Source organism: Perna viridis, chromosome 1 (assembly GCF_037379345.1).
Source record: "Perna viridis isolate PV_CMFRI_1.1 ecotype Kerala chromosome 1, ASM3737934v1, whole genome shotgun sequence".
Taxonomy (NCBI): Eukaryota; Metazoa; Mollusca; class Bivalvia; order Mytilida; family Mytilidae; genus Perna; species Perna viridis.
This window is the reverse complement of record NC_142445.1, coordinates 47,947,593-47,970,946: the sequence shown is the minus strand read 5'-3', so window position 1 is coordinate 47,970,946 and position 23,354 is coordinate 47,947,593. Positions and strand designations below refer to the sequence as shown.

The 23,354-nt window shown below is 31.4% G+C and overlaps 1 protein-coding gene across 6 annotated transcripts in view; it reads right to left on the bottom strand.

Moving 5' to 3' along the window:
* The window catches only part of LOC148629092 (high affinity 3',5'-cyclic-AMP phosphodiesterase 7A-like), a 66,471-nt gene that overhangs the window by 9,755 nt on the left and 33,362 nt on the right, over nt 1–23,354 (bottom strand). For 4 of the 6 annotated variants that reach the window (XM_088543613.1, XM_088543621.1, XM_088543641.1 and 1 more), the window contains 5 exons: nt 17,013–17,102; nt 10,736–10,878; nt 9,452–9,515; nt 7,724–7,819; nt 5,869–5,969 (listed from right to left, as the gene is read on the bottom strand). In XM_088543613.1, coding sequence (XP_088399739.1) covers nt 5,869–5,969; nt 7,724–7,819; nt 9,452–9,515; nt 10,736–10,878; nt 17,013–17,102 — 494 coding nt within the window. Of the gene's footprint in view, nt 1–5,868; nt 5,970–7,723; nt 7,820–9,451; nt 9,516–10,735; nt 10,879–17,012; nt 17,103–19,245; nt 19,301–23,187; nt 23,276–23,354 lie in introns of those variants that run through there. The other 2 variants (XM_088543634.1, XM_088543627.1) reach the window with 2 other exon arrangements.

The window sequence follows — 23,354 nt, the reverse complement described above, 5'->3', positions numbered from 1 at the left end:
ACCAAAATCCTCCAACAAATTTTGCACTTTTATTTGGAAGATTCTAAATTTTTCATTGAAGACTCCCCTCCCCACTTTTATGTGGGAGGGTTAACAGGTATGCTTTATGTAAGTATGTAAGTTACTAATACTTATACCAGATAAAACCAACTGACTGATAGAAATTATTTAGTCAGTTCATTAATTGATACCAGTACATGGATTACTATGAGGAACTATTTCAAAATAATAACAGGTTTATGTTTATGGGAATTAAATGAACAAGAGGCTCCCAGAAGCCTGAATTGCTCACCTGGTTCAATTTTGTCATTCAATGGCAGTAAATTTAAAGTTTTCAAGATATTAGCTGAAAACTGTAAAAAAAAAAAACCTGCCATTCTTCCCCTTTCAAGGGCAATAGCTCTTACCAGGAATCACCTGACAACTTCTTTCTCTGAAGACTTTTGTAGTCCTAATAATAAGGATCATTTCAGCTATTGAAAGAATTTAGCTAACCCTAACCTGTTTTTTGACAGATCAAAAATCCCCACATCAGTTCTATGCAGGATACCACAAGGAACATTCATACAAAGTTTGATTCCAATTGGTTAAGTAGTGTCAGAAAAGATTTTTGAAAGAAATAACATAAACAAATATAAAAAAATGTAGAAAAAGGGCAATAACTCCAACATGGCTTAACAGATTAAAATGAAAATTTGACCGCAGATAGATCTCACCATTCTATTTTTAGTAAAGGCATCCATGTTTTTCGACAGATCAAAAATCCCCACACGAGTTCTATGCAGGATACCCAAGGAATATTTATACCAAATTTGGTTCAAATTGGTCAAGTAGTGTTAGAGGAGAAGGATTTTGAAAAATTGTTAACAACAACGACGACAGACGACGAGGATGAGGATGAGGACGACAGACGCCAAGAGATGGCAATAGCTCACATGGCCTTTGGCCAGGTGAGCTAACAAGCAAAAAATTTGTAAGTACATTTGATACACATGTAATACTTCAAACATCATATGGAAGTGCTAAAATCCAAAAATAAATAAACTAAACAAAACAAATATACTGCAAATGTGGTTAAAAATCTAAGATAAAGTTATGTAATAAAATATAAAACCCAAGGATTTATAACCTTTCACATCAAAATTAAACTAATCTAGTGCTTAATTTTACAAGCCTTTGACATTTAATACAAACATTAATCATAAATGAAAATAATAAGTTTATGAAGACTTTTATAAAACTGAGTTCTTACTTTTGCATTTACCATAAGTTTAACATTTAATTTTGAACATTTTTTGTTGAGGATAACAGGAAATGACCTTCAAAAAAAATTATTATACATAGACCATAGTGATTGAGTATAATTGACCACAACAGTTGACTATTTATGACCTTGAAAGCTGAAAAAAGCTTTCGTGTTAAAAGTAATTGACTATAAAATAACTTTCAAGTTCAATGGTTAACCCCAGAGGTTGACAAAGACTGTCCATGATGAATTAACCTTAGAGATAGATAAAGGTTGACCATAACTACTGGCAGTGATGACTTGACCTTAGAGATTGACAGTGATTGACCTTAAATATGGGCAGTGATGAATTGACCTTAGAGATTGATAGTGGTTGACCTTAAACATGGGCATGATGACTTGACCTTAGAGATTGATAGTGGTTGACCTTAAATATGGGCAGTGATGAATTAACCTTAGAGATTGATAGTGGTTGACCATAACCACGGGCATGATGACTTGACCTTAGAGATTGATAGTGGTTGACCTTAAACATGGGCATGATGACTTGACTTTAGAGATTGATAGTGGTTGACCTTAACTATGGGCAGTGATGAATTAACCTTAGAGATTGATAGTGGTTGACTTTAACCACGGGCAGTGATGAATTGACATTAGAAGTTAACCGTTATAGACCTTCAAGTTGACAATGGTTCAGTAGTAGATCCAAGGGGAGGGTTTCAGGGGCTAGAACCCCTAATTTCGATGGCAAATTTTGTTTTGTGCAAAAGTTGGGAAAAAATATAATATGAGCATATAATAGCCTGGAAATCACCCTTCTTCAGGATTAGATTCTTCTTTATAAGCTTCTGGAGACATTAACTAAAGAGGTTAACAATGGTTAACCATAACAAGGGGCAGTGATTGACCTCCAAGTTCCTTTACAGCTTTTATGATGTCACACTCAAGTCTATCTAAACAAACTCCACAAAAACTACTAATAATTAAATAAAATAAAATAATAACTTCCTGGAATTGAAGAAAACCTGGCTTCTTTTTTTATCAAAGAAATATAGAAAGTTGAAGAAAAAAAAAAAAAATTTGATATGTCAGAGTACATAACACTACTAATGGATAAAAAGAACAATATGCATAATATAGAACAAATATGATAATGGTATGTTAAAACCAAACGTTATATTACTGCATAGTTGTTTCAACAAGAATGACAATTTCTGTAATGGGTTGAAATAACTACAAATAATTGGCTAACGAAATAGAGAAAATGGAAAGCCCCAAACCTTAGGTGCTTGAGAATTAATTGAGCAGACATGATTTATTGTTGAAACTGTATCTGAACTAAATTACGTCATCTACAGGATTGATCTAAATACCAAAGCAATTGATTTTTCTACAGGGTCCTCATTTGTCCTCTGAATGCAAATAAATAATCCTGAGGCAATTCATGATATACAGGAGATTTTTGGCTGAATACCATGATGAATTGGTACAGGAATGTTAAGTGGCAAGATAAAAGAATAATTTGAATTTGTCGACTCTTACTTCTATGAATAAAACAATGTAGTCTGAATTTTGAGTAGATCTTAGTATAGCTATGACAAAAGTGTTTCAAATGAAAATATTTCTCCTAAATAGAGATCCTGTATTACGAGAAATCCTGTATTACAACTATGAACAGAAATCTATATTACTGGTGTATCATTCTAGTCTCATTCAAGTGTGATTCTATTACACTTCCATTTCCCAGCATTGTTGTTACAATCAATGCATTAGATTGTTTTTGTTATACAAGATAATTGTATTTTGAATTAAATGGGAAGTTTAGTCTTATCCAAATTACATCTCACACCTGCTACTACCATAAACAAATTGAACCTCTTATATTCTGGAGAATTTTTTTCAATTACTCATATCAGATTCGATGGTTGTGGAAAATTTCATTTCTTCCAAATAAGTATGCTTAGATGAACAAGAGATAATAAATGATATTGCATTTAGTACACCCTTACGTGACCCTGCTCATTTCAGACTTTATCAAATTGGTCATAAAGGAGTAGGAATCTGACGGATCTGATAAGAGGAGACAGTACAACATAACATGTCATAAAGGAGTAGGAATCTGACGGATCTGAGGAGACAGTACAACATAACATGTCATAAAGGACTAGGAATCTGAGAGATCTGAGGAGACAGTACAACATAACATGTCATAAAGGAGCAGGAATCTGACGGATCTGATAAGAGGAGACAGTACAACATAACATGTCATAAAGGAGTAGGAATCTGGTGGATCTGAGGAGACAGTACAACATAACATGTCATAAAGGAGTAGGAATCTGACGGATCTGATAAAAGGAGACAGTACAACATAACATGTCATAAAGGACTAGGAATCTGACGGATCTGAGAAGACAGTACAACATAACATGTCATAAAGGAGTAGGAATCTGAGAGATCTGAGAAGACAGTACAACATAACATGTCATAAAGGAGTAGGAATCTGACGGATCTGAGGAGACAGTACAACATAACGTCATACAGGAGTAGGAATCTGACGGATCTGAGAAGACAGTACAACATAACATGTCATAAAGGAGTAGGAATCTGATGGATCTGAGAAGACAGTACAACATATCATGTCATACAGGAGTAGGAATCTGACGGATCTGATAAGAGGAGACAGTACAACATAACATGTCATAAAGGACTAGGAATCTGAGAGATCTGAGAAGACAGTACAACATAACATGTCATAAAGGAGTAGGAATCTGACGGATCTGAGGAGACAGTACAACATAACATCATACAGGAGTAGGAATCTGAGAGATCTGAGGAGACAGTACAATATAACATGTCATAAAGGACTAGGAATCTGAGAGATCTGAGGAGACAGTACAACATAACATGTCAAAATTACATACTATGAGATTATTATTGTTTTCTGGGTTCCAATTTTTGTGTTATCATGAGTTTGGCAAACCATGAAATTTGGTTCCCAGCAGAAAATTCATTAGTAAAAAGTTGATAAATCCCCTAATATAAGAAACTATGAATTGACATTTTCTGCCTTATCCTATAAAATACTTTAAAATGCACAAGTAAGGAACCTTAAGATGAATAATCCCCCCCTTGCAATCACTAGACAATTACCATCTTCCTTTATGACATCTGACCTCCCTATAAAATTTCATAAAAATCTATGGATTAATGTTGAGTGAAGTTAGCTACAAGATATGTGGACAGATGAAAAGACAGACAAGGTACATATATATGCCCAAACTTTCATAGCATAGGGTATAAAAGATGTGACCAAAGATTTCTTCTAAAGCATCTTATTACCCTTAGAGTAAGTTAAATGTCTAGCAGAACTCATAAAACATTCTACTAATAATGTTTATATCTACATACCACATACAGCAAAAAAATATGGTTCTTCTTAAGTAGAAGTTAGGAAATAATGAACGACATTTACTCTCAAAGAGCCAACAATGTTAGTGTATGAGTGAAGTTATAAATATGGGAACCTCAGAGCAACGAAAATGATCTATCAATGAAAATATAATCTTTTTAAAGTAAGGAGGACTCATTCTCATATGTGTTAAGTCTCCCACTTTTGACGGGAGTCTCTCAATATTTTATAAAATATTCAACAATCTCCTGCTTATACATCTATGTCAAAGCGAGAGATTAAGCGGCATTCAAAAATTTCTCCTGTCTTATTTGAATTTTTGGGATTAAATTGTAGTAGCTTACTTTAATTATTGTCAAAACAAATTCATCTTGAACCTGTGATGAAGTATACCAGTATTAATTAGTTTTTGATAGGAAAACATTGCATGTCATCTTTCAGGAGAGGGAGTGAAAATGTTCCAGTGAAATTGGAATTAGGTTCAAATAAGGTCTTTTGCTAAATATAAAATATGTCACGAAAAACAAGACCTCTACAAATCTCCATCTTTGAAAAAAAATTAAGACGGAGATCTCCCACTTTAAAATTTTCAGAAGTTAACACCTACACATTCTGTTTCTAACAAATGTGATCCACATCAAAATGTCACTTTTTAAACCAAGGAAAGAGGTTAACTAATCACATAATAATGTTCATTACAGATCAGAAATTCAAAACACAGAAGGCATGAGGATAGTAATAAAAAATTCAAAACATCAACACAATCATCAATGAATAAAAAATGTGGCTATAACATATCTTGTAGTGAACAAAAAAAGTGTAAAGATATATTTGGTATTATTCCTACCATCCTTAGACTGGAGCAACAAAGAAAGAGAAAAACTGGATCTGTACGACAAAACAATACCATTGTTGAATATCCATTTATCATATTTTATGTCAACAGTTTGTAATTTTTATTTTGAAATCTTAACATTCATGAACTAGTAAAGATTTAATGATGTATGAGGGTAACTAAATAATCTGTTTTAGTCATTTATAGACAATATAAGTAATGGCTAATTTGACCACTTTACTGAGAAAGTCTAATGGCATGTTATCTTGGAACCAAAAGAAGAGTACACTTGTGTATCTACAACACTAATGTTTGAATGGGAAAAATATTTGTCCCCTTTTTTGATATCCTGGTTCATTACATGCAGAATAAGTCTACCTCTTTTTCCTGAAGGTAACAGTGCATAGCTTGGGTGACATCTGCAGCATGAACACCATTGTGGTAAGGATTGCTACTATGGTAACCATCTTCAATTAATGCTAGAAGACAAAACATCTAAATGTTAATAAGAGTAATTTTAATGAAAGGAGAAAGTATATATCAATATGTAAATGTTAATACTGTTATTTGACAAATGACCGCAAACTTTAGATTTGATGATTGTATACAATTCTTACAGAGTAGAGCATTGTCATTCAATGAAACCATGTCTAAATCAAACCCTGAATAAACTGGAAACCTGTCTAAACTAAACCCTGAATAAACTGGAAACCTGACTAAATCAAACCCTGAATAAACTGGAAACCTGTCTAAATCAAACCCTGAATAATCTGAACACCTATCTAAACTAAACCCTGAATAAACTGGAAACCTGTCTAAATCAAGCCCTGAATAATGTGAACACTTGTCTAAACTAAACCCAGAAAAACTAGAAACCTGTCTAAATCAAACACTGAATAATGTGAACACCTGTCTAAACTAAACCCAGAATAACCTGGAAACCTGTCTAAACTAAACCCTGAATAAACTGGAAACCTGACTAAATCAAACCCTGAATAAACTGGAAACCTGTCTATATCACACCCTGAATAATGTGAACACCTGACTAAACTAAACCTTGAATAAATTGGAAACCTGTCTAAATCGAGCCCTGAATAATGTGAACACCTGTCTAAACTAAACCCTGAATAAACTGGAAACCTGTCTAAATCAAACCTGAATAAACTGGAAACCTGTCTAAATCAAACCTGAATAAACTGGAAACCTGTCTAAATCAAACCCTGAATAATATGAACACCTGTCTAAACTAAACCCTGAATAAACTGGAAACCTGTCTAAATCAAACCCTGAATAAAATGGAAACCTGTCTAAATCAAACCTTGAATAAACTGGAAACCTGTCCATTCTATATTCCCTGTGTAATCCCTTCATATCAATTTAAATACATTTTGAACATTTATAAACCAATCAAATTTCTAAACCAAAAAAAAATCACCAGTCCCAAATGGGTTTGATTTCAACAAGTTTCACTATATAAAATATATTGTTATGTTCAATATAGACGACGTACTACAGTGGCTTATAAGTATGGAATACATGGAATTAAGTTGAGATGGCAATAAAAGTCCTCATCCTTATATTACATGGAATGATGCATTCTGACTTTATGGGGAGGCATTAAGATTTTCAGCCTATGCATTTATTGATCTGTTTTAGAATGTTAAAAATTGTGTTGGTATCTATAGTAGGGGCAATCTATGGGTATATATCAAACAAACCCATGCATTACAAAATTCTAACCATGATATCATTTAGCAAATTTTCTTCAAAATTGTGAATTTTATGATATTTCAGAAAATTGGATATTTCAGCTAAAAAAATTCACTGGATTTTTAATACAATAACCAAAACTAAAAATCATTGAATTCATAGCATTTAGAAAGAGCTATTTTCTCACACCATTGCAAATATTATACAATTTACCCCAAATGGCATTATTGTACCAATAAATGCACACAATAATTTTATAATTGCTTTGATCTTGAACTGTTTTTATTGTTTGAATGGGAAATATTGAGACAGGCTTGTAATAGCAATAATGAAAACTTAAAATCGTGAATTTTTACTAATACAAAAATGAATGGAACCCTAAAATTGTCTGCAACACTTATTTTTATCTTCTGGTACCAATTAATACATGTGTTTAAGCTGACTATATACAGCAGATATATTAGAGAAACTAACAGAGGATCATCATAGAATATGAAGTCCATTACTTAAAAAAGATACTCACAGAAAACCTGAAACACTTTTATGATGTCCAAGTTGAATGTGTTAATGAGATCATATCGTCGGAAAATATTAAGGGCTATGTGTAGTAATGGACGACCTGAAATAGAAGAGTTATAGATTATTTTGGTTTTCTGTTTGTTATACTTGAAAAAGATTAATGTTTTATTACTTCCTTGCAAGTTCTTAAAAATTTACATATGTGACACATACTTTCAGAGTATAGTCATTTATGGATTATTTGTTACTAGGTAACAAGAAGTGTAAATAATACCAAGGATTTTTGTAACAATGGTACAAGTTACACTGTCTTTGCAAATAAAACAAAAAATCTCTGAGTAGCAGCCAGGTAATTAGTGATATCACAATATAAGTTTCTTTTTTTTTGGCAAATGGGAAGTAGAAGTCCTATGAGTGTGAATCCCAGGATACAACATCCCTACAGGAAGCTAAAAACAGTATATCATAGCAGACCAGAAAAATATGATGAAAATTTTGTATGTTACCATTATACAAGGAAAATTCAAGTTTTTTTGGCAAACAGGAAGTAGATGTCATACAAGTGAGAAAAGGCATTCCATGATAGAGTATACCCATATGAATCTTTGTATAAAATATCAACAGCCTGTGATTTACAGAAGTTAAAAATTTTGTTATGAAAAAATGTTTTTTTACAGAATTAAAGAATGATACACACACGTAAAATAGTATATGCCCTTTCCTAAAGAGAAGGGGTATAAAAAGGTGAATTGATAAAAGCCAAAAATATATAATTATATCTCCTTATACTATTCAATGTACAATCTCACAACTGATATTTCCACAAAACGCACCTCAGGCTATAATAGTGTAAAGAAAGAAGGAGATTAAGATGATCAGTGGAGGATAGAGAACAAATTTCTATGTGGAATTCGCATAACTAATTACAACTTCAATTAAATGTACATTTAACATAATAATTTCAGACATAAACCCCCACTCTGTGTTGAAGCATTCAAATTTTAGTTGCATGGGCATAAAAATGATGTCTAAAAACTATGACCTTTACAAAACAATGATGAAAATAATACATGTACGTAACATAGACCAATCAAGAAAGAGTGACTATATAGAAAACATAAAACCATACTCGAGAAGTAGGCTAACCAAAGAATTCATAATCAGTATTATAGTAATAAGTTACAATCAAAATAATTATCACTTAACTAGAATAAAACACCAAGATCGATAAACCAGACATTTACTGACATCAAAAAGGGTAACAATCCAATAGGAGAAGGTCCCCAACTGACAGATGACATTTAGGTTAATGACATTATCAAGGCTTTTTTATTTTCAAGTTTGAATCTTAGAAAAATGCATTTGTAAATTGATTATTCCAAAATTTAATGCCAATAAAAAGATGATGACTGACTTTCAACAAGATAAAGTTACTCTAGAACAACAAAGTTAACAAATTTAAATTATTAGTTAGCATCGTAAATTTGATAAACAACACCTTGGATGGAAACAAAAATATAAAAAAAACAATAAAAATACACAAGAAGGAGTGAGAGAAAAGGTGAAATACACTATGAAAGTCATTAGGCAGAATGAGGTAGTGGTACAGAACTCTCTCCAAACATTCTTTTGAATTTTTACTGTTAAATGTGTTCCACACAATGACTAAGACAACAACTGATATTTTTCCATCTATATTTTATGTGTTGAGATTTAAATATAAAATACCTACCACAGGTCAAAAGGTCAAGGCTAAATATGTCAAAGTTCCAACTACCCACACTGGAAAGTAGACACTAAAATAGAAATGGTATATATATATATTTTTTTTTTAAATCGTTTCTTCAACTAATACCAATGCTACTTTATGACAAATCCTATTTTTTTGTCATATCTTCTGAAAATGATCCATAAAATCCTTAATTTTGTGTGTGTGAAACTCACGATCTAAAGAGCATAATTTGTGTTTGACACTTGGGACAACCAGTATGTTTCCACTCTACTGTCACCCTGGACGAATGCAATTTTGGTATGGGAAAGTTAAATATTATATTCTATTTACTCTTTGTCATGATAAAAACTTGAATTTTTGAAGAAAAAAAAGTCAGGTTCAATAAAGCAAACTTTAAATCATGGAAAGTTAATCTTCATTTGGAACTTAAAACAACTCCTAGAACACAAGACCACATGAGACAAAGAGAATACCATATAAGGAGATAGTTGTACTATCAAAAACTTATAAAAATAGAAGCAGTTTCAGACTTTATGCCACTTCACTTATTTTTAGCATTAAACTGTATTATTCAACATTTATTTCATAGGCTGAAAGCCAGGAGTTTTTCCACTTCATATTTTGATTGTAAACTTTCTAGGATTCCCTAATTAATGACAGCTGAACTGAATTGAATCTTTTCTATGGAATCAGTAACCAACACTTGTTAGTATTCTAGCAGTAATGAAGATGATGAAATAGCATCATATACCATTCCCTTACAGATATAACTGATAGAGATTAAACACCACATGTGACAATTTTTATCATCAGAAAAAAGTGTTATACTATGTTGAGTTAGGCATTAATGCATGATGAAAAAACATTGAAATTATTTTTTTCACAAAATTGTCAACTATAATAATCTTTGCAATTTCTAGCTAGAATAATGACTAAGGTTAAAAAGGGCATGCTCCCCCCTAAAAAAGGGGGTATTTGCCCATTCAACCATTGCTGATGATGCAAATCTTTAAACAACTTTTAAAAAATTATTTCACTACAATGTATTATGTACAGTTTTGACAACTGTATTTGGTCATTGGTAAACATACGAAGTTCCAGTTCAGCACTTTGTACAGTTTTTGAGATTTTGAAATCACAAAAAAATGTTGATGGATACATAGACAAACAGACTAACAGACTAAGTGAAAACTGTAGGGCACAGCACTGACTATTCAGGCCCCTAATAATAAGAAAAACCCTCATTAGTGATCAGATTTCTTGCAAGCCATAATCATTCCATACCTCGGCCTGTCGTTGATATTCTCGATCTAGTAATGAGACATTCTGCTGAGACAGACTTGCAGCAGGTCGTCGTCGCTGTCTTCTTTTATGGAGACTAAGGAACCGGGATGGCCACTGCCTTTTATTTTCTCTTGAAGACAGTTCTGTAAAATTATTTACAATATTAATCTTTATATTTGTTATATAAGTAACAATAATAGATTATCCTATCATTTTAAATGTAGCTCTGTGTTTTTTCAATTAATTTTTTTTTTTGGTTTATTTTGCAAATAGCAATCTTTTCCTAGTCCAAGAAAATTTTATTGTATTACATTTTTGCAGTATAATAAAATAAGACTTGAAGTATAGTCAGGAAACTAAAAATATGCCATAGTTGATTGTTTCAGGAAGTTGTGAAAGAAAGAGACAGTAGTCTGGTTGAAAACTAAATTTTTCAAATGCATGATAACAATATGTTTCTAACTAGCCATAAAGGTGTATCATGTTTCTTCCCGACTAATATGGTTTTCAATAACTAGTTTTCAAAATTCCCAACTTATCAGTGTATTCTTTAAAATCACGAGGTAAAAAATAGTTCCTTCTGAAGAGAATTTTCTTTGAAAACTTATACCATTACACATTTGAATATTTATTCTCTATCAATTTGCAGTACAGGGAACAACAGAAAGATGGCAAACATTTAAGAGAGTGTCCACGCAAAAACCAGGCAAAAAAACATGCCAAATTTTGTTGTTTTTTTTTTTTTATCCATATCATATCACAAATGCATTCTTTCTCCAAGTTAAATGTTGGTTTATGATTAACTGCAACGGTTAAAGAGAAATTAATTCAATAAAAAGCATTGAAATTCATTGAAAGGTGGAGATAACTCTTCATTTTGTGCAAAACTTTATTGCTTTCATAGGGAATTTTAAAATCATTTGCTGAGCCATCCATTGTGGATTTAAAAAAAATATTTGTACTATTTGACATACATATGATAAAACATTAAATTGGAACAAAATTGAGATAAAATTTACCATGTTTCTTCCATGTCATAGAAACTGTCTGGTTTCTACATGGACAGTCTATTAACAGTATACGTGGTATATTTATACATTTGCTTATTAAACATTAATACAGTGACTCCTGTAGCCAGTCTACACATCTTGCAAAATTGAGATACAGGAAAACTAAACTAAATCAAGGTCAATGACCAGTATGAATAATTTCACCATCACAAAAGACCCAAACAGATAATAAAGATGATATTATAAGTCTTATTTATTTCAAAGATTAAAAAATGTGCATTAGTGAGAAAAGAATCACAGTTCTCAAGAAATTCCTAATTGACAATCACACTTGGGAAATAAAAGAAACATAGGCCTCACCAAAAAGGACATTTCCATTGTATAAATAAACAATAAGAGAAATATACAATGCAAATAACCCTTAAATTAAATTATCCAGTATCAAACAAAGTAGAAGATACTGTCTACTACCTAGACAATGGAACATTTTTATTGTTGTCAACTCTCAAAGGTAACAAGATTTGATATGGCAAGGTTCTTATCTCATGGACAAAGAAAAATTCTATTTTCCTAACCATTCTAGTGCAGCTTTCCTGCACTCTGTCATAACAGCAAAAAAGTATCTTTAATTATATAGACAACATTAAACAACTTGTGGAACCAGAAATTGCTAAACCAATATAAAACTCATAAAACCTAAAAACAAAAACAAAAAAATAACAAAACACAATTAAAAACCCCAATAAACCCAAACCACCAGATAAATTAAAAATGTCGTTTTTTTTGGTTTGTTATTGAAGATTAATGTCCTGAACAGTGCCAAGCATCAATGCAAACGAAAATGAATACAGACTTAATACAACAGGGAAAGAAGTCGAGCTTTCCATTTCTCTCAGAAAAGATTTCAATAACTACCAGTGAGAGAGTATTTTCTAGGAGATTTATACCCTGTACTACTTTCACCTTACCCACTAAACACAACACGGTAATTACTTTCATAATTTACAATGGAAGAAGAAAAATTCAGCCAATTTGCCATTATGTTTTACAAATTGTAACATTTCCTGCGGGTGAAGATTTTGTTGACAAGATAATTATGGTCTAGGAAACGGAAGAAAAGCAGTGTCTCAATATCAGTATATCTTTAACAGTGGTCTCATCAAATCAGCTGTAACAATGTCAATCGGCGCTTAATATAAGAGGACTAGGATCTTCCTGTCAGTGACAATAATACAAGACTGAATGGTCCTTTGAAATTATTCAATATGTGGTGGCATGAATTTGCTGTGTGATAAAGATATCTCCTGATTTCATCATGGGCCACATATCTAACTGGCACAACCATTGATTTTTCCATGCATCATTATTCTGAGTGACAACTGTGTTCATTAGGTCCTACATCTATTCTATAGAGTAAATTCCTTTAGCTATAGGGATTTGAACAGATTATTGAAATTTATTTCTTCACAAATCATGATTCAATAACTGTCAACTCAGACTCCGTTGTACAAACATTTCCTATTTTAATTAATAATAGTTTGATACATAATGATTCAACAACTCTAAACAAACAGCCTTATAACAAAATAAAATCCTTTATGTGGTAAGGAATAATTAATGATTTGGTAAAGGTACATCTCTATATAAATGACAGATTGTAACATGAAATCATAAATCAAACAATTTTGTTATATGTGTGATTGTTTAATATTCTTTTCACCACTTGTCCTACTTTATTCTATATGGAGAAGTAAAATTTTGACCTTGGAATAAAGTATAATTTTCTTCAGGCATTGTGAATGCAATTAAGCCAAGGCTCTATGTTATAAAGGCAACTACAAAAATGTTAAACTTGCAATTACAGATACCCCTGCATTCCAAATATTTGAAGTAAAATATGATGACCATAAAATACAATATCACTATCAACTTTAATACATGGTTCAAATTGCTGTGTTACAGCAAGTACAATGATGTTGTTCAGGGGATTGAGATGGTCCTCCATTGATTAAATAGCAATTAACAGATGAACTTCCTTAAGTAGATGATTGAGCAACAAATAAGGAGATTTAGACTCAATAGATTTTGATAGAAAGTTCAAATCATTCTGAATTGTCCAGTCAACTACCTAAGGATATTGTCACTCACTCCATCCCATGAACATCATCATTGTAAGTGCTGTAAAGTTTGAAAAGATTTAATGGTGCATTTCTTTAAAATACTATTCAGTAACCTACAGTTTAAGATTTGTTTCTGGATAGTATTTTGATGAAATAAACAAGCAGACAGACAGGTGGACAGACAGACATACAAGAGGATTACTGTATATCCTGGCAGGTAAAACACAGGTATAATAACCCATGTTAAAGCAGGTTTTTGTAAAATTGTTAGAAGGCTTTAACCCTTACATCAAATGACTAAGAACAGTTTCACTATAAATTATAAGTGTGAAGTTAGAGGTATGTAATGACCTCGTTATAAAAATCACTACAATGTATTGTGACCCATGACTAACGACTAATTTAAAACTAAAGTTTTTTTTATGAAGTGGACCACCATCTGAGATAAGTAAATCCTAAATGATCTTCTAGTAGGTAGATTAGCTACAAGAGTCCCTGTATTAAAGTTTAGTAAGCAAATGTATAAATATGCCATGTGTACTGTTAATAGACTGTCCATGTAGAAACTAGACAGTTCCTATGATATGAAAGGCACAGTGACTGAACCTTTTATCAACAGATAAAGTTTTGTTTTTACCAGTAAAAGAACTGCACTGTAGATGCAGCTTGATACAACCACAGATTATTATACTTGACCATTACGAGCTAGTATGACACTATTTCTGAGCTTGATACAATTATGGAAACAGCAGAGGTGTCTGACAAGGAGTAAATGTAATAATTAGACTTTATAGGACAGGACTATTATATTACACAGACATACATTTTATAAGTTTAAATAACTTAACACATATGGCTAAATTTTATTAATGAACCTGGATTGGGGTCAGACAAAAATGAAGTGCTAAAGAGACAATCATATTGACCAGACACTGTCATGTAATGCAAGAATATCAGTGTCATTAATAACTCAGAGTGAAATGTATTTGAGATCTACATTTCATAATAAAAACTTGAAAATGTATAAATCAAAAGACTTTAGAACACATCCCATCAAAAAAGTTTGGGTTATAATAACCTAAATTGGCCCCATACTACCTGAATTTTTTTTTTGTCTTATTATTCACCAGAAATATTGGCTTAACTTAAAATGTATTAGACCAACATTTTTAACTTCATTTTTTTTTCAAGTTGATACTTTGACAGACTTATGATTTCATAAAAACTATGAAAATTCTATTAAAAAAGACATTTTTTTTTTACCTCCAACAAATTTATGTTAACTGTAATACATGTATGTTAAACATACACATTGTAGAATGCATTTATCATTTTATCTCTTTTTCAGTTGTATCATCAACAAATGATGAGGGATATGGAACCCAACGATATACACTGAAAATTTAACCAAATATAAATGGCCACGATGTGACTTTGGTTCAATTACTGTCAGGAAAATGAAGTAAAAACTTGATATTAGACATTTCAAAGCTCACTCTAAATTCTTAAGATGTAATTTTCAAATGGTTTTAGTATTGTCACTTATAGATAAATGATAAAATATGGTACAGTTCTACATTTAGACCCCAACATCGTTGATGAGTAAATAATTACCTGTACTTAATATCCTTAGCAAAAAGGACAAAAGTTTCTCAACAAGACACTGTAAGGGAGCTGTAAGGAAGGGTACGGTAAAAATGCAATAAACATACACAGATAGTTCAAATGAAGAAATATTAAGAGGCTGCCCATGTAAGAATCAGACAGATCCTATGATATGGTTGGCACATGTTAAGTTTTACCCCAGTGAATTTTTTGTTTCAATCAAATAGTAAAAAGATTTTTTTAATGCAACAAAGGATGGGTTGGAAAACGATTTCTGAAAAAAAGTTCTGGAAAAGCAACAAAATTTTGTACAAAAATAAAGTTATCTTCCGTTTTCAATAAATTTCAATGCTTTCTAAGTAATTCTTTCTCTCTTTAACCCTTGTCATGTTTCTTTCAATCTATTTCACTTCCTGCATTACAAAGCCAGATAAATAGAACAGAAGATGAAACCACTTTCATAAAAGGTGTGATCCCTATGATCCAAGAAGAGATAACATTCAATACCAGTCTATTCCCTGCCATAAACCATGTAGCATGAAGCTGAAAAGATGTGATAAATGTATTTTCTTTACACCAATGTCATCTTATTATTCTAGACTGACACTGATATAATAATCTGATTTGTGATGGTGATCATTCTAATAAATGGACAGAGAAAAGGAATATTGTAAGCTCTGTAATTGTTTTTTAATCAATTTGGTTTAAAACCAGAAGTATAATAAAGCTAGACTGGAAAATATCAACTAAACCCTGTAATAACAAACTGATCCTGGCTATTGTGGCATTAATTCCTACATGATATATAGGCTAAGCCTGCAGTTTCTGAAGAAGACATCTTTCAATTTATTGACGTCATCTTAGCCATTTCAGGCAAAATAAAACAAGGCAATTTCTAATGAACCTGCTGAGAACTTGACAATATGGTTTAATTTCAATGGAATTTGTCACTGTTAATACAATCTGAAATCTCATAAGAAAAGAAAACTGTGAAAAAATACAACAATGTTACCATTTCGATACTTAAACGGTAAAAAAATTACCATGATGATGAAAAGCAATAATAGTCTTAGAAAACACATCTAGTAGAATAGAACAAGGTTTTAACGGCAACAAAACTAAAAACATTAATATACTTCTACTGGAGTTAAATAGGTAAATTCAATGAAAGGCTTGTTTTTGGTTCCCCTTTTTTCCACCTCATTCCAAAATGGTTGGAGACAAACCCAAAAACCAATTCTTTTGAGGTTTGGAACCTTGTTGTAATTATTTTCAATAACAACCAATATTCAAGCTATCACACAAACACCGTTTCTTCAGACTGCTCAGAAAAAAATTGCAGAAAATTAACCTGTATTTTATGGTACTAAACACTGTGCAAATTTTAAAAATAAATTCATTGATCCATTCTAAATTTATCATCAGGACACAATCTGGGGATGGACAGATGGACATGCAAATTTTCAGGGGCATCACATTATATCTCGCAATTTCATGCGCAGGATTAAAAATGGTTTGCAAAATAATCAGAAAATCTCTTACTGTCCAATAGTTTCATATCTGACTCTGAAATTGATGTTCTCCTTCTACCCTCATTGGTCTTATCTGGTTTAGATTTCATACGAACATCACCTATAAAATGAAACAAAAACAAATATAAAATATAGGTATTGAGTTTTAAATTTATGTCAACTGTACCACACATGAAAGAGGTCTCTGCAATTACTCAACAGTAGTGATAGACAATTACAGTGCACTAACTGGACATAAAATGATATCATGTGAAGAAAATGCAAGGCTGTGCTGAACATTTTCACCGGTTCAAGTCAGATTCATATATCAAAGTTTTAGTCACATCAGTGCATTATTATTGTCTTTCTACTGCAACAAAAAAGTTAAATAAGAAAAACAACATTTAAAGAAAGAAAACACTTTATTTATTCATACCAGATATCATCCTGGCAATTTCAAATCAGTGTTAAGTTTGTGACATCAAAACAGAGTTATATTCATTGTGACATCACAACAGACAGTTATATTCATTGTGACATCACAACAGACAGTTATATTCAGTCATTGACTGCATATCACTTGTAAATGTACAGTTAATGCATTTTGACTGTTCAAATAGAACAGTATAAATTGTAATAACCAAATAACATTACAGCTAAAAATATATTTAAAGGAGAAGACTATGTTATTGTACAAGTCATAATATCGAAACTGAACTGTTAAATGTTCGTGAAAATCGATTGAAAAGAAAGAATTTCCTTTTCTTTTAATTTCTAATTAATTGCGATTTATAATTGGGGAATTTGAATTTCCAGGGCCTATGGGCGCCACTGTGATCAGTTGAGCTGTGACGTCAAGAAGTCGGTTTGCAAAGTAAAAGTAAATAGGTAAATGATTACGATGTCCGAATAAAGCACACAGTTGGGACTTTTCCCCTATAATTTCAACCCAAAATAAACAGAAGAAGAGATAAAGGCACAATGTGCCAGCAAAAGTCAGACAACATTCACGAACAACAGGATTTGCAGCTAGTATGTCTGAGGAAAATGTAGTAATGGCTACTTAACTTCGTGTTGCCGGTCAAAAAAAATTTTTGGGATATTTTTCTTCTACACTGTATCATTTGTGCAATTGTAAGCTTGACAAGACAGTTGTTTTGGTGATTGAAAAAAAAAAGATCGTAGAAATCTTTACAAAATCTTCATTATTTACATATTATTCAATCAAAGAAAGACCAACTCCCTGAAGTTGATTACTTACTCTGCCATTCCTTTAGTAGTAAACACTTACATCTACAAGTATGTAGTGAAATTTCAGCATTAATTGGTCAATAGGTTGTTAAATGCAATATGATCTAAACAAAAACAGTGTTAATTTTCCAAAGTAATAAGGACTTTAATGTTTAGCTAATAGGTACTTAATCCAGCAAGTCAATGTGGAGCAAATCAAAATATCAACCCATACTATGATATTGACCAAGCGTATTCTACTTATTCCGGCTTCAGAGTTACGACAAATAACACAAGTTTTTCAGTGTCTCTAACTACAATAACACAACCAACTTCATCTCAACATTTTACATGGCCTCAGCTACAACAAAAAAGACTTACTTTATTTCAAGACTCAACATTTTTAAAAATGACTATGACACATAAGACCTACCTAATCTTGACATATAACAATAACAACATCTTAATGAAGAATCCATCACGAATACTAGACCATACTAGATCATCAAATGAAAACTAATCCAGTTTTATACATCAATGAAGACTGACATCAGGATTGACGGTTTGTACCTATGAGGTGAGAATTTACTAATGATCTAAGGAGCGAGCGTAACAAACAGCAACACTACAGTATTTAGCACTTCAATGGGTCTACAGTGGAGGACCCACACTGATTGCATCTTTCTGAGTCATAACATAATCATGAAAGCAATCTTATTAATCTATACATGTTAAATGAATTACATACTTTTTTCAGAAAAATTTCAAAAATTTGTCCATATGATTTTGTAAAGTCATCAATATACTCTCTGCAACTAAGTCCATTAACAAGAGGCTTCCAGGAGCCTGAATTGCTCACCTGGTTCAATTTTCAAGGACAATACTCTAACAAGTTGTTGTCCAACTATTTTGACTCAATAGAAGGCTTAGGTAGGACCAAATCTTAAGGATCATTTCATAGATTGAAATTTACTTTCTTCCTATTATAGTTTTCAGGATATAGGCTGAAAACTGCCTAAAAACATCATTTTCACCTTTCAAGGGCACCAACTCTAACAAGGACTCGTCCCACATCTTAGATCCAAAGCAGACTTTTGTAGACCTCATCTAAGAATAATTTCAGCAACTGAAAATAATATTTTCAAGATATTGGCTGAAAACTGTAATAAAAAACAAAAAATAAAAAAAAACATCATTTTTTGCCTTCCAAGGACAATAACTCTAACAAGGAGTCGTCCAACATACTATATTTTCACCAAAATTTGACCACAGATAAATCTCATCATGCAGAACACTTTTAATATATGTCAGAATTTGGTTAAACCTAATGGTTTTGGAGATATATGCAAAAAACTGCTGACCACCCCATATTCTATTTTTAGTAATGGTGGCCATGTTTTTCTATGGATCAAAAATCTGAATAGTCATTTTGTGCAAGATATCCTAAGAAACAATCATACCTACTTTCATTGAATGCCATACAGTAGTTTCTGGGGAGATTTTTAAAAGTAAAAACATAAAAGACAGCAAAGACTGTCCAAGAAGGGGAATAACTCAAAAATGGGTCTACAGACTTTCACCAAAATTTGACCTAAGATAGATCCATCATGCTGAACACTTCTACTCTGTCAGGATTTAGCTGAACTTAACAGTTTTAGATATATGCAAAAAACTTCTACTGGACCCCTATGCTCCATTTTTAAGAATGGTGGCCAAATTTTTCAACAGATCAAAAATTGAAGCACAAACTTTGAAGAACAATCATGCTAAGTTTTATCCAAATCTTTTCAGTAGTTTCAAGAAGAGAAGATGTTTGAAAAATTGCTAACAATAAAGACGATGGACACCAAGTGAGCTAAAAATTCTTCTAGAAAAGATATTCTTAACCTTTGATTGTTTAACATTTTTTTTACTTTGAAATGAAAAATGTATGTAAGTACTGTAAGACAATGCCATAGAGCAGGTAATGTTTGCTGAGTGCTTATTTGGGTATATCTTAGCAGTCAATCTGAAAAAAGGTAAATATATGCCGCCAAAATAATTACTCTGGGCTGAAGTACTACGTGTACTACTTATCTTCCGCCAAAATTTTTCGTATTCTTTTTTGCTTCAAAATCACAAATTTTACACCTGCCAAAATAACCTACCATACATTATGATATGAACTACACTTACATTTCATACCGCTTTCATTGAGAAAAACGGTACATGCTTCACTCTAATTAATTCAAAGCATCATTTAATACAGGAAACAACCTAGATAAATGACATGTTTATGTTACATATAAATTATAACATATAATACTATATGCATGGATACATGCAGGTATTATCAAAAGGTAAGAGTACTTACAGATTGATAAAAATCTGTCATGCTAAGGACATTGGCACTTGTATGAAACTTGGAAGTTAAAGAGTAAAATGATCAAAAGTTATCTTTCATGAATTTTTGAGAATAGGAAAAACATAGCTGTATGAAGAAGTTAATATGATAACTCTGATCATCATATATTAAAACTGTTTGTGAAGATTGACATTGATTGAAAAAAAATCAATGATATCAGTTGTAATTCCATACAATGAAAGTTGGATGAATATCTTGAAAGTGAAGTTTTCAATACCATAAAAATTGTAGCAAATATGTTATCTGTAGAACCCTGTTAAAAATGCAAAATTTGTGATTTTTTGTGGATTTTAGGTACTACAATTTTTAGTAAAAATACATCTTATTAGATAAAATGATTGATAAAAGGCTTTTTGGTGGCAGTAAAACTCTTTGGTTGAAAAAAAAAAATAACAACAAGCTTATAAAACATATTGCTAATTATAGGTTTCCAAGTTCAACTGACTTCATTCCAAATATCTATTGCAGAGAAATGGTATATGTTTCATTTACTGTTTTTGGTAAAAAAAATTATGTCATTTCTTAGTATTAACAACAAATTTATTTCCATTTTTCAATGTACAGTTGTTAATTTTTAAAAATTTGATGCTATCATTATGGCAAATATATATTTATTCAAATTTGCCGGTATTTTATACAATTTACAAGATATCTTTTTTTTCATAAGATATCTTATAAAGTGTATGAAATATCTCTACAAAAAGATATAAGATATCTTATGAACTTTATAAGACATTTAATGAACTTTAAAAGATATCTCATATATTTCATATCATATCATTATCATTTTTAATATAAGATATCTTATAAACTTTATGAGATATCTTATAAAGGATATAATATATCTTATATATTTCAGTAGATATCTTTTATTTTTTTATTAGATAAATCATAATCATACCTATTTTCTCAGGGTTCCCTATTCTGCAAAACATTTATTTAATATTTTCTTGATGTATTAAAATGCCCTAATTATAGAATTAACTCATGTACTTTTTCTATGAACAAAATACTGAAAAAATTGGTCAAGGTTCTTTAAATCTTCACATCCATGGCATCCATGCATATTCCCATTTGTGTTAATATCTAAACACAAGACAAAACAATTTTTTAAACTTTTTAAAATTTTTAACAATTTTGAATATGTACTGTTACAAGAGGCTCCCAGGAGCCTGAATCACTCACCTGGTTGAATTTTTGCCTTTCAAGGGCAATAAGTCTAACAAGAAGTTCTGACTCCATGAAGAATTTGGTAAAACTTATCATAAGGACCACTTCATCAACTGAAAGTTTCATTCTATCTGTTATAGGTTTCAAGATATTGGCTGAAAACTGCCAAAAAACATAATTTTTTGCCTTTCAAGGGCAATAACTCTTACATGGAGTTGTCTGACAACTTTAATCCTTGGAGACTTTTGAAGGCCTTATAATAAGAATCCTTTCAGCAATTAAAAGTCTCATTCTATCAATCATAGTTTTCAAGATATTGGCTGAAAACTGTAAAAAAAAAAAAAAAAAAAAAAAAAAAAAAAAACGTCATTTTTTCTTCTCTCAAGGGCAATAACTCTTACATGGAGTCGTCTGACAACTTTGATCCCTTGGAGATTTTTGTAGGCCTTATAATAAGGAACATTCCAGGAAGGGAAGGATATTAGCTAAACCTAAAAGTTTTAGAGATACATGCAAAAATTGGCTGTCTGACCCCCATAATCTATTTTTGGTAACGGTGGCCATGTTTTTAACGGATCAAAAATCCAAACATTCTTTTTTTTAAGGATGCTCTAAAAAACAAAAAATACTAACTTTCATTGAATTCTGTACAGTAGTTTCTGAGAAAAAGATTTTTGAAAGTAATAATATAAAAAACAGCAAAAAGTGTCCAAAAAGGGCAATAACTCTTACATGGGTCAACAGATTTTACCAAAAATTTGACCACAGATAGACCTCATCATGCTGAATACTTTTAGCCCATCAGAATTTGGCTAAACCTAACGGTTTTGGAAATGTATGCAAAAGTCTGCTGTCTGACCACTATGTTCTATTTTAAGTAACGACTGTCATGTTTTTTAACCAATCACAAATCCAAACCGTCATTTTGTCCAGGATACTCTAAGGAACAATCATTATAAGTTTCATGCAAATCTATTCAGTAGTATCAGAGAAAAAGATGTTTGAAGAAATTATTAACGACGATGACAGACGGCAAGTGATGGCAATAGCTCACCTGGCCTATGGCAAGGTGAGCTAAAAATGACTGCTAGATATATATTAACACTATGTCCAATTTTTTAGTAGAGTGTAAGTGTAAAACTAATTTTTTTCCAAGGTTATACTTCTTGTCGATAATGTATAATACAAAATAGAGCACAAATGTAAATATACTTTAATGTAAGACATGACAGTCTGGACATATATAGTCTATTGCTAATTTGACACTCAAAAGCTATATAACGAATAACACTTTTTTTTCAGTCTATACTTTACAAATTTCAATTTTGAAATTCTTCACATACAAAAACTAAATTGCCAAGAAAAATACATATGAAAACAAAAATTTAAATAAACATCTTACCATACGTAATGATAAAAGAATCATCATAATATTCCAATCCAGAATAACAAATCTCATAGTTAATAATCTCCATAATTCAAGACGAAGATCAAGGTTTATCTCAAAGATAAGAACCAAGCAATCATGACAGAATTGAATTTCCCTATCCTACATGAAGTGACAGAAAT